This window comes from Canis lupus, chromosome 1 (genome assembly GCF_048164855.1).
Source record: "Canis lupus baileyi chromosome 1, mCanLup2.hap1, whole genome shotgun sequence".
Lineage (NCBI taxonomy): Eukaryota > Metazoa > Chordata > Mammalia > Carnivora > Canidae > Canis > Canis lupus.
In genome coordinates, this window is record NC_132838.1 from 11,814,289 (window position 1) to 11,839,506 (window position 25,218).

Here is a 25,218-nt window from a genome sequence, read left to right on the forward strand (position 1 = left end):
ATTATTTATTACTTGGTGTTGTGAGATTAGAGAGTCCTTGGTTATCTCCCACTGGATCCCTGTGCCCTTGACTTTCTTTTTTTAAGATTTTATTTATTTATTCATGAAAGTCACAGAGAGAGATTGAGAGAGAGAGAGAGAGAGAGGGAGGGAAGGAGAGAAACAGGCAGAGGGAGAACCAGGCTCTATGCAGGGAGCCCGACGCGGGACCTGATCCTGGGTCTCCAGGATCACACCCCAGGCCAAAGACAGGTGCCAAACCACTGAGCCACCCAGGGATCCCCTGCCCTTGACTTTTCAAAGTTTCTTCTGACATACAACTCAAGCATATGCTTATAGGCTCTGAGTTTAAAATTGGAAATAGAAATCTACAGGACTGAACATACAAGTGTCCACCCATAATAATTCAACTAATCTTTCCTGAATTAAATAAGCTGAATTGAATCTATCAGTCAGATAATTATTAGGAGATTACGATTTAACAGTTGGGTTAGTGGGCAGGAGAAGGAAGAAATATAATTACTAGTACTATTGGAGATTTAGGTCTATCTATGCTTTAGTCTTTAGACTATCAACATTAAAATGTAACAACTGGCCAATATATGAATCACAAGGAAAAATTAGACTCAGTAATGAAAAATTTTAAGTATTTGCTTTAAAACTCTTGAGGAGGGAACCTATGTGGCTCGGTGGGTTGTGTCTAACTCTTGATTTCAGCTCAGGTCATGATCTCTGGATTGTGAGGTCAAGCCGAGTCGGACTTTGTGCTCAATAGGGAGTCTGCTTCTCTCTCTTCCTCTCCTTCTCCCTCTACTCCTCCCCTGCTCATGCTTGCACTCTCTCTCTCTCTCTCTAAAATAAATAAATAAAATCTTAAAAAAATATAAATAAATAAAATTAATCAGAAAATGGTCAATAAATTTAGTACCTAAAACTATGGAGCAAATATCCTAGGAAAATCAAGACAGTGTTGAACTAGAAGGAAGAATTATGCAGGCCATGGAGATTTGTACCTTATTTACCCTTAAAATGTTACCTTGGAAATGGCTTAACTTGGGCAGCTGTCTGGAATAATGTTTTTGAAATTAATATGGAAATGTACTTGTCCCTGAGCACATCATATTTCTCCTCAACTCTGACCCTATTCGACTTCTTATATTCTTTCAGGTTAGGTATTTTTGCCTCTTTTATTACTCTGACAAGACTTTATTCCAGCTATTATCTGTAGCTGGCCTTTGTGAGTCCTTTTTTCTCATTAGTTTATATAAGCTCACTTTGATCTTTCTTCTCTTCTTAAATGGAGGTTAATAATTAGTTTCTCACTGAATTACAAAGAAAATCAACAAGAGAAAACATGAAGTACCTATGAGGGCTCCAGGAATATAGTTGGGGGTTTTATTAGGGTACTAGGCTATGTAGCCAAGTAACTACCCAGTTTTCAGTAACTTCACACCACAAATATTTAATGAGAGTTATGGGGGTACAATATTCAGTTCCACACAATTGCCAGTGCCTTAAGCTTTGAGTCTCTACTGTCTCATAGCTACAGCATCTGATTGCCAAAAGAAGGTAGGGATAAAGACAAGGCCTTTCACTGCTTCAGTTCTGAAGTGATAACCATCACTTTTACTTATAAATGGTGAAGAAGCTAATCACATAACCCTGCCAAATTGTGGGAAAGGTATTGGTAAACAATAGTATGTCTCCTACAGTGTTCAAAAATTGTTACTTCTTTTTATTACTCTCTTATGTCTCCTCCATGCCATTTCAGTTTACTAATCTTCCAGAAAATAGGTATGCATTAAGAAATCCTAAAGAATTAAAGGTAAACTTTTCTTAGAGCAACAGGATGTAAGGGAAGATACCATGATAACAATGACAATTCTGAGTATGGAATCACCAAGTGCCCACTTAGAATCTTCACCTATAAGTTTTGCCAATAGATACCTCAGTATTTCTAAACCTACCTTTGACATTCCCTACACAGACAATGTCTCTCGAAATTCAGCTGGCCATCAAGTTTTGTCAATGTTGTTTCCATGTTATTTATTGATTCTTTTACTTGCGTTATCTCTTTCTATGGGCCATGAGTGCTGGGATACATCAACACCCATAAGTGAGTGATAAACAGCCTGGGCCCAAGGCAGTAGACCCAGGGAAGCAAAATTTCAATGTTTAGAATTGCAAATGTTTTTAGCACTGATGAGAAGATTAAAAATATTTAATTAAAAGCTAACATAATATTAAATGATTAAAGTAAAAATATGTATCTGTATAAAATTAAATATAAAGATAGGCATGAATGTGGGAATTGACATAATAGGCAAGACATATTTCCCAAGATATTTCAACTGAAGCAGTTCAACGACCTGTCATTTTCCAGCATTAATATACTTGCTTTTGTTAAGTAGGTAGACAAGGTTTTTTTTTTTTTTTTTAAAGATTTTTTTTAAATTTTTATTTACTTATGATAGTCACACACACACAGAGAGAGAGAGAGGCAGAGACATAGGCAGAGGGAGAAGCAGGCCCCATGCACCGGGAGCCCGATGTGGGACTCGATCCCGGGTCTCCAGGATTGCGCCCTGGGCCAAAGGCAGGCGCTAAACCGCTGCACCACCCAGGGATCCCACAAGGTTTTAAATGGATTTACACAAATATACAGTACCCTTTGAGGCAGTGTCTATAACATAAAAAAATTAGACTTTGAGGTTAGTCTGTAACCTGTCACCAACCCACCCATGCCACTGCTCTAACAGTAATTATAAAGGGACTTATGGGATAAAAGAGGACTTTTAAGAGACATTTCAAAACCTCCACTTTTTTTCCTTTTAGAAATATATAACTCCTTGAATTAAGAGAGAAAAGAATCCCTAAATACTTCCCCTGTAATAATTTAACCACTCACAGCTCCAAGAGCTGCATTTTACTATTTGTTTCACACTGAAGTTTTATAAAATTTGCTTGCTTCACACATTTGGATCTTGATATCAGAAGTTAGATGTGCTTGTTTGAGTAAAGAACAAACTGAGGATTGCTGGAGGAGAGGTAGGTGGTGCATGGGCTAGATGGGGAATGGGCATTTAGGAGGGCAGTTGTTGGGATGTGCACTAAGTGTTATATGTAAGCGATGAATCACTAAATTCTACTCCTGAAGTCAATACTACAGTATATGTTAACTAACTAGAATTCTTAAAATACTTAAAAATATAAAAAATATATTGACAAAGAGAAATGTTTTACCTTACTTTTAAGTAGCATTTTAGAAACCATAATTTTGAGAGTTTTCCTTTATTCCCCAAGCTTTAGAACTTCCCGACCATTGCAAATTATTAGTCTTTTGATACATCATTTTGACCAAGCCACTCACAGTTTTCTAAAGATGGAGACGTTATATTAATTGCCATCTGTTTTTCTCTGTGAGAAGCTCCTTAGTTGAGCTTAGTTTTAGCTTTCCAAAGCCTTCCAGAATATATTATATTTTTATAAGTTTTCACAGATGGAATAATTATCTTTATGTAACCAAGAGGAGGTCATAGAAAAGACAATTCATAATTAGATTCAGTTACAAACTGTATAAGTGCATAGATTATAATATTTTTCATCCCTTAAGTCATAATTAGTCTTCTTTGAAAGCATAATTGTTCTGAGTCACACTGGGATCATTTTCAGCCTATATATGTCCATGCAATATCACATATTATTTCAAGCATGACAATGTTTATTTGTCATAGTCACATAGTCATGCTAGAAAAAATGACATTTAAATCATTTGAAAATACGTGTGGAACACATGCATTAGGGGACATGTATCCTACACTATTTGTAGTAGTTATTTATAAAGTCTTTTTTAATATGTCTGTTGTTTGAAGAAATAACAGTAGCTGAATATTTAAAGTTCAGAAATAAGTCATTAGATCTCCCCCCTGCACTTATAGGTAGCTATTTTTGCGTAGTTCAAAACACTTACTTAACACTTAATGTGTGTCAGACAGTATCTAGGCACATTAACTCATTTAATAAGATAATTCCATGGGATAGGCACCAATGCTGACCTCATTTTTCAAATGAAATGAGTAGGTACCCAGAGGTCAAACCTTTTGTTAGATCATACAGCTAGGGGGTGGCAGTTCTTCCGTGACCCCTCACTCCACCAAGCTGCCTATGGAACATTTCATCTCAACAAATTTGGGAGGGTAACCCCAGAGAGGTAGTTAGTAGTGATCTCTTGATCTTCACTATGGTACTAAATAAACTTTGCTTTCATAAAATAGTTTGATAATTTTTATATAATTATGTGTAGACATGTATTAAATATTAAAACATGTAATTTAGATGAGGAAAATTTTAATTCATTTAGAATTTCTCGATGCAGGTATCTGCATTTGAGGGCATCCTCTTTCAGGCCTTCTCTGCATTTGTCAACTTTTTGTTTTTTTCTAAATTAGTAGAATCATTTTCTTTGTATTTATTTCTTTCACCTAACAAAGTGTTACAACCGTATTCCTATAACATTAAGTGCCTTTACAACACCACACTTAATGGCTGAGTAACATTATGTTAATACGAATTTTGAAATTTGTTTTTATTCACTTGTTTCTTTGTTAATTGTAAGACCAGTTTTCTGTGTCTCTCCAAACGAATAGTTTTAAAGTGTTCAGGGAATTCCTGGCGTGTTTAAGTGATACAGTGAAACTAAAAGCGTGGATAAATATATCTGGATTTACCTCCTGGAATGATGAAGTGATGTTAGAATACTTTAGATATTAGAAATAAATTATTGCTTTCTTTTTCTTCTTTTTTTTTTTTTTGCTTTCTTTTTCTATGTTATTTATTTTTACAAGAACATTAAGAGCAAAAGATTTTGCTAAAGAAAATATTTTACAGGTTTGACTGCAATCACACAGGAAAAATAAGGTAAGAAATAGTGTGTGGACATGCAATGGCCAAATTAAAATCATCATTACTAAAGTGGCAAAGATATAATTAACTCCTATACAGATTAATTGCATTGGCAACGTATAATGAAGGATACTATCCAAACAGCATTTTAGGCAAATCTTCAGTGCAGAAGCAGGTAGTGATTTAGCCTTGAAATAATGAGAAATCGTGTTTTGGTAACTTGTGGAAGGCGGAAAATAGTGGGATACCAGATTTTTTAAAGTGATATTTTGCCAGTGGGTGTTTCATCAGCTGGAACCTGTCTCTTCTCATTCGGGAATATTTTCACATTCAGGCTCAATTTTGTCAATGCTTAGCACTGAATACAGTGCTTATTAATCCACAGTCCTCTCCACCGCTGAGAACAGAGTTCACACTAGCCAGCTCAGGGATGAAATGGCACTTTTTACTCCACATCTTAGGACCTCTCACAGTGAGTAGGGAAGGCTGTAATGCCAGAGGGGACTTGAGAGGCTTTTACACAGGTATTCTGACTTTATATTGCTTTAGTGGTAGCACAATGCTATCATTTGTGCCAGTAAATATGTAAAATATATGTTTAACGAGAGTTTATAAATGGGATAGAGAAAGATTGTTTTGCATTCTATGTCTACAGAGAACGAGTTGGCACATGGTTTATTACAAATTTTAGTCCAGAAATATTGTTTCTTCTCACTTATGTATGCAAGCTATATCCACGCACATTTCTTTCTATATTTCCTATTAGCGATTCTGAGAAAGCCATTTAAAAGCCTTTATGTATGGTGTCACTCTATGAGGATGCCAAGTTTCACTTGATTTTTAAAAAGATCACAAATAGGATTAAGTTTCTATATTTATCCCATCCATGTTTTCCTAGCTTCAACTTTTATCTTCCTCCATACAGACACCAAATCCACCATTCTGACTTTTTCTTCCCTGTATTTGACCTCAAGAATCTTTAGAACAAGGGAAGAAAATGTTCTAAAAGGAGATAATAGAAAACATTTTATTATGTCTACTTTCAAGACTGGTTCAGACATTAAAGTGCAATTTCTATGTATTTAATCCATCTAAATAAGGTGAACTATCAGTGACAGATATCATGCATGTAGTTAGATATCTACATGTTTTCTTTCTTCCATTCAGTAAAACACAGCATATATTCCATGCCCTTAAGTCTGTATTTCCAGTCTTACTTCTACTGGTAAATATCTATTTGTTACTAGACAGATCACTTAATATGCCTCAATATAAATTTCTTCATATGTGAAGGTAATACATTACAGACAATACATTTTCTAATATTAAAATTATATAATCCTATTTGGATATAATATCTTGATGCATTTTTTAAAAATATTTATTTATTTATGATAGTCACACAGAGAGAGAGAGAGGCAGAGACATAAGCAGAGGGAGAAGCAGGCTCCATGCACCGGGAGCCCGACGTGGGATTCGATCCCGGGTCTCCAGGATCACGCCCTGGGCCAAAGGCAGGCGCCAAACCGCTGCACCACCCAGGGATCCCTTTGATGCATTTTATAATAGTGTTATTCAAATATTATTTTGTAATTTTGTGTTAATAGAAATGTCACTTAATTTTTGTATGTTAAGTATCTTGAAATATATATTTTCAAAATATGCAATTAAATATAGTTCACTCTATATTTTATTTAATATTTTTAAATATGGCTAGTTATTGGCAATGAGGTTAAATCTAAACAAATTAACATGAGACACACTGTTAGCATTTTTTCCATATTGAAATATTTTGCATGCTTATATCCATACATTCAATTCATCTAACTGGAAAACATAACCAGGATTGCAGATGCAGGGTGGAAATGCCATTGCTTTTTTTTTTCTAGGGCCCTTTTTAGACTAATTGATAGCATTTTTCCTTATTAGCTCAGACTCTGCCTGAATATTTCTCAGTCTGGCACTGCTGACAGCTGTCAACACTCTTCAATCAGAAGTGGACCATTATTTGAAACATTTTTTCCCTTCCCCTGAAATGTATGACCATTATAGACAATTTGGCATCTAGAAGAGTATAAACAAAGCCATAATATTTCAGAATTTAGACATACCTACTTCTACCATTTTTGTTTGTGTATTCAAATAAAAGGATACTCCTATCTGCTTTGTAATGATTTAGGATTGTAAAATAATGATAGTTTAACTTTTAATTTTAAATTTAATTGTAAAATATTTCAGTTATATGCTTATTCTGAAAAAAAATCTAACATATGGTAGAAAAATCACTCGGATTTAATGAGTGTTATTATCTGGCATATTTACTTGAGATTGTTTAGAGGGAGAAAAATGTGACAGATATTTCCAAACTTCAATCTTTAAGCCATTTTCTCTCCCTACTAACATGGTAATTACCATAATAAATTTTGTATATCATTTTTCTTTTCCTAGACTTACTTTACAGAATCTATGATGACAAAAGTTTTATATGGCACCATCTTATAGTTTTGAGACATTTTATAATTGGTATCCTATAGTACTCTGATTTGAACTTTATTTTTCCATATATAGTTTTCAAATTACCGAATTTATATTTGCCTCACGGGGACAAATGTGAAACTTTCTCTAGGTATAAAGCAGTAAAAAATTAGCTGTTAGTTTATAGATTCAACTAATTTTTAAATTTAGTAGATTTGGCAAAACTATTCCTCAAAATGATTGTTCAAATTTTCAATTTCATCAGCATTGTATAGGGGTTCTGTTTTTTTGTGTGTTCTCATCAATAGTTGATATTAAACTATTTAATTATTTTTGTCCACCATGGTGATTTGAAAAATACAGAATAAATTGCTATTTTTGTTATAATTTATAAATTTAAAATTTATAAATTTTAAACACAGGGGAAGAATAAAATAATAGCTATGCAAGTGCTCATGACCCAATTTCAAAAATTAATTATCAAGCCTTTGCCTCATGGTTCCTACTGTTTCTGAAATGTTTTTAAAAAAATTCTAGATGTCATGTTATTTCCAATACCAACATGCTTCAGTATACATGACCAAAAGTAGGGTATGTAACTTATATAACCACAAAGAAACTTCTGTAACTAACAAAATCCATAATATTTTCTATCATCTCAAGATACTGAATCACCATATTGGAACTTTACAAATTCATGAAAAAATATAAATATAAAAATAAATTTGTACAAATTAAGTTCTAGACAATGTTCTGATTTTACACTTGTTCTTGTATGTTTAAAATATCTTTTAATCTAGAGCAATATCTTCCCTAAAACTCCTCACTTCTTTTCTAGATGAATGAAAATATCATAATAGAAAATGACACAAATGCATTACCCAACATTATAATTATACTTTATACTACTGTTAGTGAGAGTTTTACATGTTTATTTTTTTGTTTTACATATTTATACAAAATAGCTTTCTCCTTAGAAAACTGAACTTATTTTGAATATTTTCAATATTTACTATCAAAGGTATATTTTAGCAATTTCTAAGCAACAGACATTATTTGAATTTCAAACTCTCAACATAAAGATGAGATTCATCTTCAATTTTCACCTCAGTTGAATTTCCTCATGGTCTTCCTTGAAGGAACTCAGAGACACCATGGAATCCTGATTTATGACAATGTGTCCTTTCTTATTTAGGTATTTTTAATGACTTTCTAACAAGAGTCAAAGACCTAAAATATCTCTTGGAGGTTGTTCAAAAATACGTGGAGAAGATTCAACGTGAGATTGTAGAGAAAACTAACAGTAACAGGGATCTGGCTTTTCTGTCGATTATGTAGTATTAAACTACATCGTAGATCTGACAAAATTATTTTTCTTCATAAGTCCCAAACAAACAAATCCAATTTGATTATATGGAAGTGCTAAGTCAGTGTGTTAAATGCAAAGCTATTCAATTTCCTATAAGGGGGAGAATTACCGATCATTTCAAAGAGAGTTGGCATGATCAATATCAGATAAATGGAAAGTTTTACATGTAAAATTCAGCGGTTGAAGTTTCTCTTTTAAGATTTCAATAATAGAAGATATCTTTTATCTCCATCTTATATATTATAAATGATCAGCCATTTTTTCCCAGGCACTATATTTTGCATTTATTTCCTAAAAATAGTATCATCTCTTTGTTAGATGAAAAGCATTTCTATTCATATGTTTCATAATATAAAATGGTAAATATCTTACATGGGCTTTCTATTCACAGTGTGTTTTATAACATCAGTATAACTGATTATAAATCCCCCAGGTTTCAAACTGAATTGTCATTTTGTCTATTTAATACTAGATAAAAATAATATAAATTGGGAAATTGGATTAGGAAATTTATTGCTATTTAAAAAAGGAGAAAGGTCACATTTTTTCCTTTGGACTGACTATTGAGTTTTACAGAGATAGAATGGAAGAAGTAAGCAGGTTAAATTAAAGGAAAAGAAAAATCTATCTCAGTGTCAGCTATCAATCAAGGAGATTGCCAGACCAACTTTTCAACCTTCAGGCAGATTTATGGCTACAGCTTAAAATGGACAAGACTTGACTAGAAGTTTCCAATTATACAATTCAAATTATTGCTGAGCTACAAAATACAACTAGCTTAATTGGAGGATAAATGTATATTCCTTTTTTATGATTGCAAAAGTTGTACCCCTTCTTTGGCAATTATGTAAGAAAATGTTATTTTTAAATGTAAAATTTTGTTTTGTTTCCTGTTCTTTAGGACTATGAAAGATACCTAAGACTTAAAAAGATTCAAAGAAACATACAATTTTTGTTTGCAACTACTTTTTCCTCTGAAGAATACCAGTTGGAATAAAAAAAAGCAGAATGAATTATTGCTTCCTGCTACCTTTAATGTTGGGAATTCCTCTCATATGGCCTTGCTTTACAGCGTCAGAAAGCTCTAAAACAGAAGTTAAGCACCAAGCGGGTTCTCATTTAAGAGTGAAGCGTGGTTGGATGTGGAACCAGTTTTTTGTACCAGAGGAAATGAATAAGACTGATTATCACATTGGTCAGGTACTGATTTTATGAAGGTGTTACAGGAAATAACATTATATAACTCTAAATGAATGGGTTGAGGAAGTTTTAGGGCATTGGATGAATTCTACATTTTCTCAGTGGAACCCTTAGAAAGCTTCAGACATTGGCCTAATTAATTGTTTCAGATTTTCAAGCATGTAAAATATTTGCAAAATGTGAGGAAGAAGAAAAGCTCTGATTTTCAAATTTCACCTTTGTCTGTCACATGGAAATACAGCCCGTATTTATCAGCATCTGGAAATTTGATGGTGTTATTTTTGGTAATGGATCAAAGCAACCACACTGAGAATAATAACATTTACCAACAGTATTTAGCCTGATTTTCTAATATGCTCAGTAGGTGTTGATTTACCCATCATTAATTTTTCATGAAGCAGATTAATACCAAATCCTTTACAGCTAAGTAGCTTCAAGAGCCTACACACTTCATTTGATTATGAAGTATAAAGAATAATTATCTTTACTTTCTTGTAAGAATATATATATATATTTTTTTAAATACATATTTTAAATTTCCTTAGTGAGATAGAGAATCTCCTATTTATGTTTTTGGTTTTTATTATTATTCAATTTTCCTTAAACAGAGGTAATTACAATTCCATGTCCTTTTCTGTGAGGATCTTTCTCTAGATGAATGATCTGAAATAAGTTTAACCGCTAATTAACTGGCACTAAAATTTAATTGGGCCCAAAGGGTGAAGCACTCAAAATTCATTAACTCCCATTTCCTAGCCCTTTCAGGAAAGCCACCGTGTTAGTGTGATGTCCACATTCCAAAGGAGTTCATCTATCCCATCCAGCAAATGTACACATGTATGTTCCACTGAAGGCTTAGATGAGGATCTTAGGCAAACAGATTTCAAACCTTTGTATATGTATGTGTGCCTGCTATGAGTCATATTTCTCATCTTTTTATTCTCTAAGATGACTGCAGGTAAATCAGAGGCAGGGTGGCACAAATGAGGTCCATAGTTAAGTGTTTGCTAGTGAACTGAGTCTCTGTAGCCACATTTACCGTGAACTCCACAGAGCACCATCTGCTCTCCCATCAATGAGCGGGGTGACAGACTAACAGAGCCTGGTGGCTTCTAGTGAATAAGCCTCTCCAGGGAAGTGCATCAATACAATCAGAGCAGAGACTACCTCCCTGGCTGACTGTCACATTTTCCAGTTTTTGTTTTTGTGCTCCGGGCACATCTCCTGTTTTCTTCCTTTCACAGAGTGATTGGTTTTGCCTATTTCTTTCATTCTGTAAAAATACTTAGGAAAATATCCTAACAGATGGTTTCCCCTGAAACAATGTCATCATTCTTAAATAACATACAGATAGCTGGTTTAAAAGAGAGTAATAATGAATATTTAGGTGTTGTAATTAAAGAACTGGTAAAAATAAAAATGTAGCTAATGTGTCCAAGATGACTTTCTTTTTGAACTATATGTTAACAGAGATTAAGTTTGCAAAGCACAGTTAAAAAAAAAAAGGCATATTGACTTGCCAAATCAATAGTTAATTGCCTAGTTGAAAAAAATTTTTTTGAATAGAAATATAGAAAATATCATTAATACAGAATTTGTGAAATTAAAATGTGTTTAACTTATGTGTTTTGTGACATTAAGTGGCTCGTGTTTAAAAAGTAAGTTAATGTATATATGTATATATACACACATATATATATGTTGCCTTAAATCTGAGTCCTAAAAAGATTGAGTTCACTGATCTATGAACATTATACTGTGCATATACTTGGAATACATTTATTCATTACTAAACTTGATTTATCATCATTCTAATATTGAATGAAATTTTTATACCATAATCAAAATTATATTTGAAAAACATAAGCCATAACTTGACTTTCGTTTGATATACTTATTGGAAGGGACATTTGTTTACCTTAATATATTATTAGAAATTTGTAGAAATTTCTTTTTTTTATTATGAGTAATGAAGAATTATCAAATTAAAAGAGCTATAGCTCTTTTATTATCTCTTTATTATTATTCCCAATCTGTTTCTTTCAATGAATAGCAGTTTTATTCAACATATTATTAAAATAAGTTGTTTTAGATGTCTTCAAATGTTCTATCCAATCACATAGAAATGTATTAATTGGTCTGTTGTACCTTGAGCTATCAAAGAAGTTATGAATTTATTTAAGACTGTAGGTCTTTGATTACCTTTGTAAATTTTCAGAGAAGCTCTTACTTTGAAGAAGGACATATTCATAAATTATGAATCAAGAAAATTGTGTATTCACAAGAATTAGAGGATTATGGCATACTTCTCTTTATGGAAAACCAATTTAGATATGAAAAACCAGCCAACCAATGCTACCTGTATCATAATAACCCTTGTTTTTATATATAATATTCAAAATTCCATTAACACTATGAATGAACAAATTTGCTTTGCTTTTAAAAAAAATAGTAAAAAATAAAAATAGTGAGGGCACAAGAAGAAAAGATATATTTGAGAATTGAATAGAATATGTTGGAAAGAAAGAGATCTAATTTGGCAAAACTCAGAGCAGTAGAGACTCTGGGGTTAGGGCCTCTGTTGTCCAAACCATAAACCTATGCAAATATCATGACTCTGTGAAAGTTTTAAAAAATTTCAGTCTCTCTCTGTATAAATGAATATATCAATAATATATTTCTCATGATGTAATAAGGATTAATTGGAAAATCACATATAAAGCAACTTGTAGATTTTATGGCATCTTATAAATGCTAACATGGATGACTGAGGCTCTTCTTATCTTCTCAACATGCTCCCTATTTTCTTGGTAATATTTTCATATTTCCTATGTGTTTTTAGCCTAGAGACAGAACATCATTGTTTAAATTTATCCTATCTGTCTCTAGGTCCCAATCTAATACAAATATTTGAGAGTATGGTTTCAGTGACTAAGAATAAACATGAAACAACTTTGTCGTGCATAATTTATGTAAGGTACTTTGTTTTTCAATTATTGTAGTGTCTAATTAGAATAATCTATTTACAGTAATAAATTTGTATAATGATTTACATTGAAATTTCAGACTCATATGCCTGATGATAAAATTTAATCTTAAAATTAATATTTTACCTGATTTAATATACTGTGGGAATTATATGGAGTTATTAACTTGGGGAAAAATTAAAAGACATGAAAATAAAATCGTTAAAATTGATTTGTCCATTTAACATGTCTGGAAACTAAATTATCCCTCTTTGTACTTGCAGCTAAGATCTGATCTAGACAATGGAAACAACTCTTTCCAGTACAAGCTTTTGGGAGCTGGAGCTGGAAGTATTTTTGTCATTGATGAGAGAACAGGTGACATATATGCCATCCAGAAGCTTGATAGAGAGGAACGATCCCTCTACACTCTAAGAGCCCAGGTAATAGACAGCACTACTGGAAGGGCTGTGGAACCTGAGTCTGAGTTTGTCATCAGAGTTTCGGATATCAATGACAATGAACCAAAATTCCTAGATGAACCTTATGAGGCCATTGTACCAGAGATGTCTCCAGAAGGTATTGCATATTAATTTACATCAAAGATATATTAACAATGACAACAGATTTAGAATTTTGAGCTTATGTTTTGGAAGTGAATTATTTAATTATTCACCACTTGTACTTCCTTCTACAAACGTGTTAAGTAAAATAATTTAAAAATCAGACTATCATTTAAATTTTATAAACGATGGTACTATATATTAATACATTATTTGTCTTCTCAAAATACTTGTCTTCAAGGCAATAAAAAAGCATTAAACAGGGCAGCCCTGGTGGCACAGCGGTTTAGTGCCGCCTGCACCCCAGGGTGTGATCCTGGAGACCCAGGATTGAGTCCCAAGTCCAGCTCCCTGCATGGAGCCTGCTCCTCCCTCTGCCTGGGTCTCTGCCTCTCTCTCTGTGTCTCTCCTGAATAAATAAATAAATAATCTTAAAAAAAAAGCGTTAAACATGTATGTTTTAGTGATTTATAAAATTCTTTCACTTAGTCATTTATTAGTTTCTCCATTTCAAAAATTTATTTTCCAAAACAAGATATAATTTTGCATCTTAAAAAAAGGCACATAAGGTCAACCTGAAAAATATGTAGGTGCAAGTAGTAGAAGCCAATTTGTAAGACACAAATACTATATGCATCAAAATCATGGAATATAGACTAAAAACAAAGTGGTTGAACACCTCTGTGCAACTGTATTTACTTTCAAAGTTCCTTTCAATTCCAATGTTATTTTTATAGATATTTTAAATATAATGCATATAGAAACAAGTGCTTTCCATATGACATAAGAACTGAAAGCACTGAAAATAAAAAAAAATGTGTTTCTAGTAGACAGGAAATTATGGTGTAGCTATGCAAAATTTGTCCAATCATTGAGCCAGAAAATTTTGATAGTACAATATATAATAAAATTAACTTCATAAAATTACTTAAGTGTGATAAATTCTATTCAGTAATGGTCATTTTTAATTATGCTAGCATGCTTTAAAATTGCTTTACCTAAACATTTGATTTATTAGCCACCAAATCTAAAAATGTATATTGTATTGTATATTTTTCTGATTCTTATTAACATTTCAAGAAGCAATTTAAAGACATCTTTCTACATGTGTTCAGAATATAGATCTTTGCGGCATAAACAAATTCAGCTGTGAATATATATCAGGACCAATTATCATTAGATGTAAATGACACGTTAATATTGTTCTATTTGGTAACTAGGCAATGAAATATTTCTTATTTCTACTCCATCCCCCTCCTCCTCATTCACTTCCTCATGCTACTCTTCTTCCTCTTAGACAGCATACAACATGGACCTAACATTTACTAGAAAAATTTTTGAATTGTAACTTTGGAAATAATTGCTAGTACGAAACTTATATTTTAGTTAAATCACACAAACAGTAACTATTTTAAATAAGTTGATATTTGATACTATATGTATAAAAGTTAATTATGGGTGAGGTATGATGATGATTAACTGACTGGAGGAAGTGGAGACATTTTAGGAGATGATATTTGATTTGAAGTTGATTACAAAGAGTCCAGTCATGTTATGTTCTAGGAAAATATTCCCATACAGTATCAGGGAGATTGCATATATTAATATGGGAGTTATTGTCCTATAGCAAACATGTAGGCATAGCAATATATGAGATTCCCATATAGACATGGCAATGAATGTAAGCAGAAAAAAAGCATGCAGGATGAGTTAACTGTTAAGCAAAAGGGGATTGACTGGTAAATTAGGATGATTGACCTTGGCCAGTGATGTGGGAAAAAGAAAGACATGAGAAGAAATGTTTCAAAGGAAGACATCCTGCAACCATATGGAATACTGCTGTGAGGTTAAATAAAATCAAGAAAATGTGGTGGCTTTTGCTTTGTCAAGCTGAAGGCTCCTAGTGATTTTGGTAAGAGTCATTCACTTGAATTTATGCAATTGCAATATTTTGGAGCTCATTCTGTTGCAAGAATGGATGGAAAAGAGGAGGTTACAATGAATTTAGCCAATTTCAAAAGATGTTATACTACAGGGAGAACATAGAGATGTGGGTAGAGAGAGATAAAGAAAGAGGATTTTTGTTATCATTAATCATTTAAAAATATGAGAAGTTTAAAAGCACAGTTATGTACTATAGGGAATGATCCAAAAGAAAACTGTTTTCGAAGCAAAATAAGAGAGCTCTAACTATTTTTGAGAAGGGAAAGACCCATGGAATCTAGAGCAATAGTAGAGAAGACAGATTTGGGTAGGTTAACACTTTGGTTGATAATAACCAGTTAATAAGTGTTTCTATCCATTAGGTATGAGACAAAGGTAATAATTGAGAGCAAAAGGGGTAGATTTTTAGATAGAGAAAAGGGAAAAATAGCCATTTTTTATAGTTGGAGAGTTGAACCACAAAGGAATTGCAGTATGTGCAGTACAGTTTTTGCATCATGGCATTGAGTATAGTCACAGGACTGTGGGTTGATTCAACAAAGATCACAAAACATTGGTTTGTTCTATTTGGTGTTTGGCTAACGCAGATCTCTTTGCTTTGTAATTCAAGATTCATGTATGTATTAACCTAGTTAACTTGTGTAATTAAGTACATCCTGTAGGACTGCCCTCCGGCTTTGGGCCACGTATGGAATCATACTAAAATCAACAAGCATTTTTTATTCCTTTCAATGGGCGGAAGTGACCAACAGAAAAATAGTCAGCTGTTATTAGAAATGTTATCTTATATAGAAATAGAGGAATACCCCATTGCTCTGAAAACTACGGTGTAGATGGTTTCCCTATGAAGCATTCCTGTAATTATAAAGTTTGTTTTGAAGAAATCAATATTGTATGTGATTTTTCTGTTTTCCTAAATCTCAATATTTATATAATGAATAATATGAATTGTTTTACCTGAATATATAGTTAACTTTTCATGCTCTTCCCATATCATTGCCATTTTGTAAGGTCTTCAGTGTTGATCTTGCTTCCAAATACCCTGCCCACCTATCTTATCCTTTACAAAGCAACAAGTGTGAACATTTTATTCTCTGTTGTCTTAAATATTTTATATTATATTGTAGTCAACTACCAATTATTATATTTGAATCTGTGCTTTGAATGTAGAATTAGGTAGAGTACTGAAAGGAATATCCATTTAAGGATGTCATCAGAAGAGAAAACCAAGAAAAGCACGAACTACCTGTTGCTTGTTTAATACATATTTATTTACAACTAACAGTGGGCTTTTACTGAGTATATTTATATTAAAAATGCAATTACTTTCAAAACAAGAACTACCAAATATCCAAATGGATAAAGCATTGTTTTTCCACTTGTTGGTCTGGAATTACAAAATTATCTCTTTTCCACAAAAAAGTATAAGATCGAATAGGCTAGGAGTTACACAGTGCCTGAAGTTTGTGATGATTGAGTTAAAGAATGAGTACATGAATGGGTGAGAAGCTATAGATAAGGATGAGAGATAAACAGAGGATATTGGTGGATATAAAATCCAGGGAGAGTCTGTGGGTGTGAGTTGAGGCACAGAGTAACCTGAAGTGTTGCACGCAGTCTCTGAATAGTAATTCCTGAATTTTAAAATTTCCCAGTGCAGAACTTCTAGAAAATTTAAATTTCTAGAAACATATAACCTACTGAGAATGAATCATGAAAATCAGAGCAGACAGATTACTAGTAAGATTGAAACAGTAACTGAAAACATCCCAACAAACAAAAGTCCAGGACTAATTGGCTTCACTGGTAGGTTCTACTAAATATTTTAAAGAATTAATATTAATCCTTCTCAAACTCTTTCAAAAATGTGAAGAGGATAAAACTTTTCCTAATCATTTTGTAAGGTGGGCATTGCCCTGATACCAAAACCAGATAAGGACACCACAAAAAAAACTACAGGTCAATATCTCTTGTGAACATAAATGCAAAAATGATCACCAAAATTCTAAGAAGCCCAATTCAACAGCACATTAAAAAGATCACATACCATGATCAAGTGGGATTTAGCTCCAGGATGCAAGGATGGTTCAACAAAAGCAAATCAAACATGATGAAATATTGCCATTGATGACAACATGGGCATACCTTGAAGGCATTAAGCTAAGTGAAATAAGTAAGACAGATAAAGACAAATACTGTAAAATTTTAGTTATATGTGGACTAAAAAATAGTTAAACTCATAGAAACAGAGTAAAATGGTGGTTTCCTGGGACTGAGAGGTGGGGAAATGAGGAAATGTTGGTCAAAGGGAACAGAATTTTAGTCATAAGATGATGAAGGTCTGGAGGTAAAATATTTGGTATGATTTCCTTAACATTACTGTATTACATATTGGAAAGTTACTAAGACAATAGAACTTAACAGTTCTTACCACAAGAAGGTAAAATTCTAATTATGTGAAATGATGGATGTTAACTTTATTGTGATAATCATTTTTAATATGTTTGTGTGTATTAACCATCACATTGTACACCTTAAACTTACACAATGCTATATATCAGTGCAATCTCAAAGAGGCTTGAAGAAAAAGAAATTCACTTTCATAACCAAATAACACTAAATAACATATCACCCATTATTAAAAAGGGAGATTGAATTCAATTTATGAAAAACACAAGCAAATTTAGATGTCACTTTTTGAATCCATAAATTATAATAAGCATAAACATGAGCAGATATTTCTCTGAAAAATAAAAATCCTTAAAATACATCAAATTTGAAAATTATATTCGATGAAACTTATTTCTTTAGACATGTGACTTGAATGTGACTGAGATTGGGATGGATTAAACTCTCTGAATTCTCTCTGAAAATACTGTTTGCTGTTTTAAACACAATCTATTTATTTGACTTAAATTCTCTCACATTATGAAAAGTAGAGGTGTCAAAATGTAACACAAGAATAATAAGAATGACCTAATTTTCAGGAGATGGTAGACAGTAAAAACAAAAAGAATATTTTGCACATTTAAGGTGGCAAGTGGGCAAATATAATATATTTCTTGAGTTTCACTTGCAAGTTCTAGGTTGTAAAGTAATTGCATTTCAAATATAAACACAGGAGGGAGGCGCCTGGGTGGCTCAGTGGTTGAGCATCTGCCTTTGGCTCAGGTCATGATCCTGGGGTCCTGGGATCGACTTCAACATCGGGCTCGGGCTCCCCACAAGGAGTCTGCTTCCACTGCCTATGCCTCTGCTTGTCTTTAGTCTCTCTCTCTCTATATATATATATGAGGGATGCGCCAATCCATCCCTGTAAATAAATAATAATGATCCTCAAACTGATAAAATAAGTTTCCAGTGTGAAAGAATGAGCAGATGCATGGATTAAAACCTTATGTTTATCATGAATTTGATCTCAGAAAATTATAATTTTACCAATTTACCTAATATATTTGTTTTAATGTCAGAAAAATCATGGACTCAGAGCCTAGGTCAAAATACTATTAGTTAATTTGAGCCTCTTTAAACTTGACCATTATACAATTCAACATTCTCTCAATAAAGTTGCTTCAGAGTAACCAAAGTGTACTTGCACTAAAACTGCATGTAAAAATAGCTTTCCTATTACAAATTTATATCTTATTCTAAGAAAAGCCTGTTTAATATTTTTATCACTGAAATTAACACAAAAAATTGCATACTAAAATAAATGAATCATTTTGAAATCTGCAGTTCAGATCTTGGCATTCAAACATATATTAAACTAAGATACAGTGTTTATTTAGTATTCTATAATGAATGGAAACTTTACATATAAAATGTTCTTGTCACAGGTTGCTGACTTCTCTATTGCCTGCACAATATCTAAATTAGTCTGCATATCAAAATTTATCACTCTTTTACATATTTATGGATGCCACCCATAATCACTAGAAAGAAGATAAAGCATTCAGTATGAAATATGAGATATCATTAAATAAAGTTTTGTTACTAATATTAAACCTAACATTTAAGCGAGAATCATTCAGTCCTCTGTATACTTGTGGTTAATATTAAAATCCATATAAATCAATATTGATGGAATTACACTCTTCTTACATTAGGTTTTACTCTTGATGGGAGTTTGTGTCTAATGTTTGGGAAATCATTATTCATGCTGTCAAAATGCTTTTGATCTTCAGAAATTTTATGTAGTTTTGTAAGTTTTAGCACTTATTAACAATGCCACAGAAAGTAGAATTTATATGTAATTTCTTACATGTAATAAATATTTTATCTTACATTAATATACCATTATCTCACTATAATTTTGTAACTTGTAGTCATAGCAAATGACATATACTGGCAAATTGCAGTTTCCAGTTCCCATAGTCTAGACTACTAATCTATGATTTTCCTCTCAAGAATTTGGTATGTTTATATCTTATGTTACCTACCTAATAATAAGCTTTTGCAATATAATATTACAGACAGAATGGGTGAAGTAAAATATTGTCTTAAATGTTTCATAAAGTCCTTCTGCAAAAAATAGCTTTAAAAATTCAGAATCTATATAGAAAAACAAAACTGATTTTAAATTTGCATTTATGTAAATCTCTCAGTAATATAGGCAAACAGTATCAACCATCAATGTAATAATAGAACCCAGGATTATTATCTTAAATATTACATTTGTATGTTTATTATTGGAACAAGTAAAGTGAGATATTTCTCTTATTAAGACATGATTCTGAGGGGCTCCTGGCTGCTTCAGTAAGTAGAGCATGCCACTCTTGATCTCTAGGTTGGGAGTTCCACCTCACATTGGGTGTGTAAACATTATTTAAATATAAAATCTTTAAAAAAACTATGCATGATTCTAAGAGAATAATTTTTTGTAGTTAAACTTTTGTTCATTCACTGGATAGATACAAATTGATTTAAGAGGATCTTTAGATTGCAAGAGTCTAATTACATATTCTCTTTTCATTTCTATCTCTGATCAAGCTATAATGACTCAACTCAGAGATGCATGCTGACTTTTGGACCTTTCAGTCAACAAAAGACAGTTTAGAAGCTGATGCCCTATTTTGGGTATGCACCCTAGCAACTGACTTTTTAGTAGATAACAGCAAATAAAAAGAGTGGACACTTCAGATAGGATGGCTTATTGCTAAGGATGCTAGATTGCCTTTGAAAGACAGTGACTTGGTCAATACCGTAACAGCATGTCATGTGTGTTCTAAACAATGCCCAAGGCAACTGCCAAAGGAGTCTGTGGCCACGCAATGGAGTTTCCAATTGTTGACAGGTTGGCAAATTGATTATATTGGCCCCCAGTGAGAATTTTAAACATGCCCAGTTTTGTGTGGAAACAGCTTCCCCTTGTCACTGTGTGAACCAGGCTGCCACTATTAGGGTCTTCGAGAAACTGAGTACTGTATATGGGTAGATCATGATCAAAGGTCTCATTTCAAAGGTCATGATATGCAAGGCCAGATTAAAGAATTTGATTTTAAATGGAGGTTCCATTGCCTCGGTAATGCATAAGAAGCAGGATTGGTAAAAAGAAAAAAAATGAAATATAAAGCAGCAGATTAAATTACTAACAAGTAAAACCACTTTGGCCCAGTGGACTAAAGTACTGTCCCAGGGTTTCATAGATTTGGAAGATCAACCAGTAGAGTCTGTTGCCCCATATGCCAGACTGGGGATGCTGGTGAGGCAGCCAGTACCCTAAAGGTATGGATTTTAGGGAAATCATCAACTGCCCCAATTCTGCACCTTGAATTATTGTTCTGTGCTTCTGAGAACACCAAGCCCCATCATGCCTGGGAAATGAGTTATTTACTAGACTTTGCAATGAGATGTCCCACCAGGATGAGTGAATCACTTCACACCTCTAGGTGAATGGAAACTATTCACTCCTCACTGGAATCCCATTGTGCTGCTGCAACTGAACCTGTTGAAGCAGAATATCCCTGGAATAGAATACATATACAATTACAAGAAAGGAGAAGATTTGGGTCCTGGTCTGGCGTATCCTACCCCCCCTCCCGTCCTTGGAATGTGGATTCCACTAGTGTTCTTCTCTCCCAGAAGCTGCCACAAGCACCCAGACTTGAGATAGAAATGTGGTGTTGAGGCTATTTGGATGGTATATATGACTGAAGCTTAATTAAGGTCTCTATAACTTTCAAGGCTTAGTGGACAGATCCTGAAAGTTAGTCATCTTACAGCCACCCAAAACAAGTCTCAAAAATCAGTTCTCTTGCTCAATACAGCTACCATCTACCAATCTAGAGTAAACTGCCTCTTTCTTTGGTTTTCTCCTGTTCTCCTTGTGAGGGGCCAGATCCAGATTATAGCTAAGAAGATATGGAAGATTTTGTGAACTAACAGTGATAAGATCTCCAGTTTTACTCAGGACAGCCATGTTTAATCCTATTTCTTTTCTGGCATTTTGTATGGAAAGCAGTTGGCCCTGATTTTTTATTTTTTAAAACATTATTAGTAGATGCATTATAATAAGCCAGAATAAACTTGGGGGACATCTAGTTCCATGGGGTGTGAGAAATAGTGTATGAGACATATGGGCATTGAGTAAAATGTCTCCTTTTAAGGCATGATTAAAATTGAAAGAGGGCTAATGATAAACCAGGGCACTGTTCATAAAAACAGAATTAAACTAAGAAGCTGATTAAATAATGCAAATACATGTGAAAAATATCTGTCTGGTGATAGATTTAATGTTAAAATAATCTATATGAAGCATTTTTCTTTAATGTACATATATGTCATTTGTCCTTTAGAAATAACTTTATTAGTAGCATAGTTTAAAGAAACTTTAATTTCTGATCCACTAATGTAGTTAAACCAACTTTGTCAGCTTTAGTGAGAGCACAGTAAGGTGTTGATGAAACAAATGAAGAGGCTAAACAGGCTGGTTCATATGTGAAGCATGTACAATGCTTCATACATTGGTTGAGGAATGCACCATGAAAGGTAATATTCTACTAAATGCCATTTCAATAGTGTAAGAGCAACCCATCTAGGCTGACAAATGAGTATGTCTAATAAACAAAAACAGGGATTTGGATATTGGACAAATATCAGGTTATCAGTCACTCAATCCTGATAAATGTTGGCTTTTGTTTTCTTTTCTCCCTGATGTTATACAAAAAAATTCCTATTTTATGGAATTTTCATTATTCTGTTATATTTTTATTGTGTATCTTTCAAATTTATATCTACAATTTATTTTCTACCAATTTTTGTGAATGGTGTCAAGCATGTGCCAAATTCTACATCAAAAGAGAAATAACTGATAGATGAATGTGTAGATGGATGGAGATATCCATTTGACCCTGCAGCTTTTATTGAAACGACTCTCCAATGCCCAACTGTGCCACCATTGCAAGAACGAGCTCTCCATATATGTATGATTTTGTTTTTGAATCTCTAGTCAGTTTTATCTTTTGTTGTTACAGGGACTAATGCTATATTGTCTATTGCTGTGGTTGTGTCATAAACTTGCTATCTCGTTAGTGCAAGTCCTTCAGATATTGTTCATCAAAATTATCTTGGCCATACGTGGTCCTTTGCATTTTCATACATATTTCATAATCATCTTTTTAATTTATCCAGTAATACAACTTGCTAGGATTTTATTAGGATAGCATTTATATCATGGATCTATTTGTTGATATATGCTGATGTAGTCCTCTAATTCATAAACCCAGTATTTTTATCCATTTTGATCATTAATTTCTATTTGGTTTCTTTGTAGAAGTCTTTAATAATTTTTGTTTAGATATACTTGGGTATTTTGTTATATATTATGCATTTAATTAAAATAATTTATAAATATATGTTTCTGGTATATACAACGATGGATTTTTGTGTATCTTTTTTATTCTTAGGACCTTGCTAATCTAATTATCTGGTAAAACTTATAGGTATATTCTTCTTGATTTTCTGACAAAAACACTGTTGCCTTTGAATAATTATTGTAATTTTAAAAGTGTTTTCAATATTTATGTACCTACCTACCTACCTACCTACCCATCCATCCATTACATATGTATCATTGGTCTATCATCATCATAATCTTTAATCATTCATTTTGGTATACATGGCATTGCCTCACTGCATTTTCTAGGAAGTACAATACAATGCTTTAAAAATTAGCAGTGGTAATAAACTTCTTACTTTTTAACTACTTCAGAAGGAAAAGTTCTAACTCTTCACAATTAAATATGATTGCTGTCAAAGTTTAAAAATGCCCTTTATCAGATTTAGAAAGCTGCCTTTTCCCCCCTAATTTTCTGAGTTTTCACTGCAAGTAGAAATGGAATATTTTCAGATGTGTTTTATATATCTAATGACAATTTTTTATTCTTCTTTTTTAAGCCATTAATGTTACAAATTATATTTGTTCATTTTCTACGTTTAAAAGATCCTTAAATTTTAGTAATCAAAAATTCTAAATGCTTTCTCCTATGAAAATAAACATTTTAAAATATTTCAATAAGTATGTTTGACCTTAGCCTGTATTAATTATGTTCTTGTGTAGGATAAGATTCACTATATTTTAGAATCAGCTTCAATTTATAATGATGGATGGGTGTTGTTAGGGACTGGGATGACCAGGAGACTGGAGCCACAGTTCCCATAAAACTGTTCAGAGTGATTCTTACAGTAAACAAAGATCATGTCATAAAAACAGTGATTATGTAAGCCTAGAAAGGTGCTTGAAAAGACCCTCCCTGTGCCATTCATTTTGATTCAAAGATGAGTAATGCAGCTCTGGGATTACTGATAAATGACGGAAGGGTTACTTATGTTTGAATGACAATGAGTAGAAATCAAACATTTGTTTCTTTCAACCATGAAGTGTCCCTTTACCTATTTAACTGGTAATAGGATAAGGGGGGAAGGGGACTGTGGAACAATTATTTTTTTCATTGAAGGACACATTATTGGTCCTATAGTGATTGTTTCACTTTTGTGTATAATATATAGCCAGTTCCCAACTGCAAGTGAATGTACAGGTGGATTTTTATTTTTTTCACAAATGACAAGGAAAACATAAATGGAAAACATAAAACAAATCATATCAGAGGGTTTTGTAATTCTTGACTACTCTGATGTTTATTGTTACAGTTTATGTTACTTGACTGTTTCTTAAAGATTTGTGTAGTATTTAAGTTACTGAAGAGGAAAATATGTAGGTTTACTTATGTCTTTTGATTTTTTGTTTTAGAAAAGCCTTTAGAAAATATCTAAAAGGATTTAAAGTTGCTTAACCTATATTTAATGAATTGTGATGTCAATTAAAAAACAAGAAAAAGCTAAATAAAATAAAACAAAGTCAGATAATTAGAGGGATATAAGAAGTGAACATTGCTAAGTTCTGAGTTTTACAACCAATAATTTACAAACCATAAGTAAGAATTAAAAGCAAAACTATACGTAATTTTTTAAAATTCTGTTGCATATTTTTATCATCTTAATTTATTTTATATTTCTTTCATGGTAACTTTATAATTGGATAGACATGTGTAAATGCTCTCTCTTACACACATACACACACAAATATAAGGAGTAAATCACTAACAGTTAATGAATGTCCATTAACAATTGGCTGCCATTAAAACACTGTAGAATTATCTCAATTCTATAGGTTACTTTCGATTTAAAACAGTCATAAATCTCACAAGGGAAAATAATAAATATTTCCCAGAAATTTAACTTAACAAATTCACATTAGAAACTTATTGTGAATATTTGTAATATAATATTGTTTTATCCACTT

The 25,218-nt window shown here is 32.7% G+C and overlaps 1 protein-coding gene across 2 annotated transcripts in view; it reads left to right on the forward strand.

Moving 5' to 3' along the window:
* CDH19 (cadherin 19) overlaps positions 1-25,218 on the forward strand; it is a 94,519-nt gene that overhangs the window by 13,547 nt on the left and 55,754 nt on the right. For both annotated transcript variants that reach the window (XM_072820804.1, XM_072820814.1), the window contains exons 2-3: positions 9,648-9,946; positions 13,197-13,491. In XM_072820804.1, coding sequence (XP_072676905.1) covers positions 9,755-9,946; positions 13,197-13,491 — 487 coding nt within the window. In that variant the 5' untranslated portion in view covers positions 9,648-9,754. The remainder of the gene's footprint in view (positions 1-9,647; positions 9,947-13,196; positions 13,492-25,218) is intronic.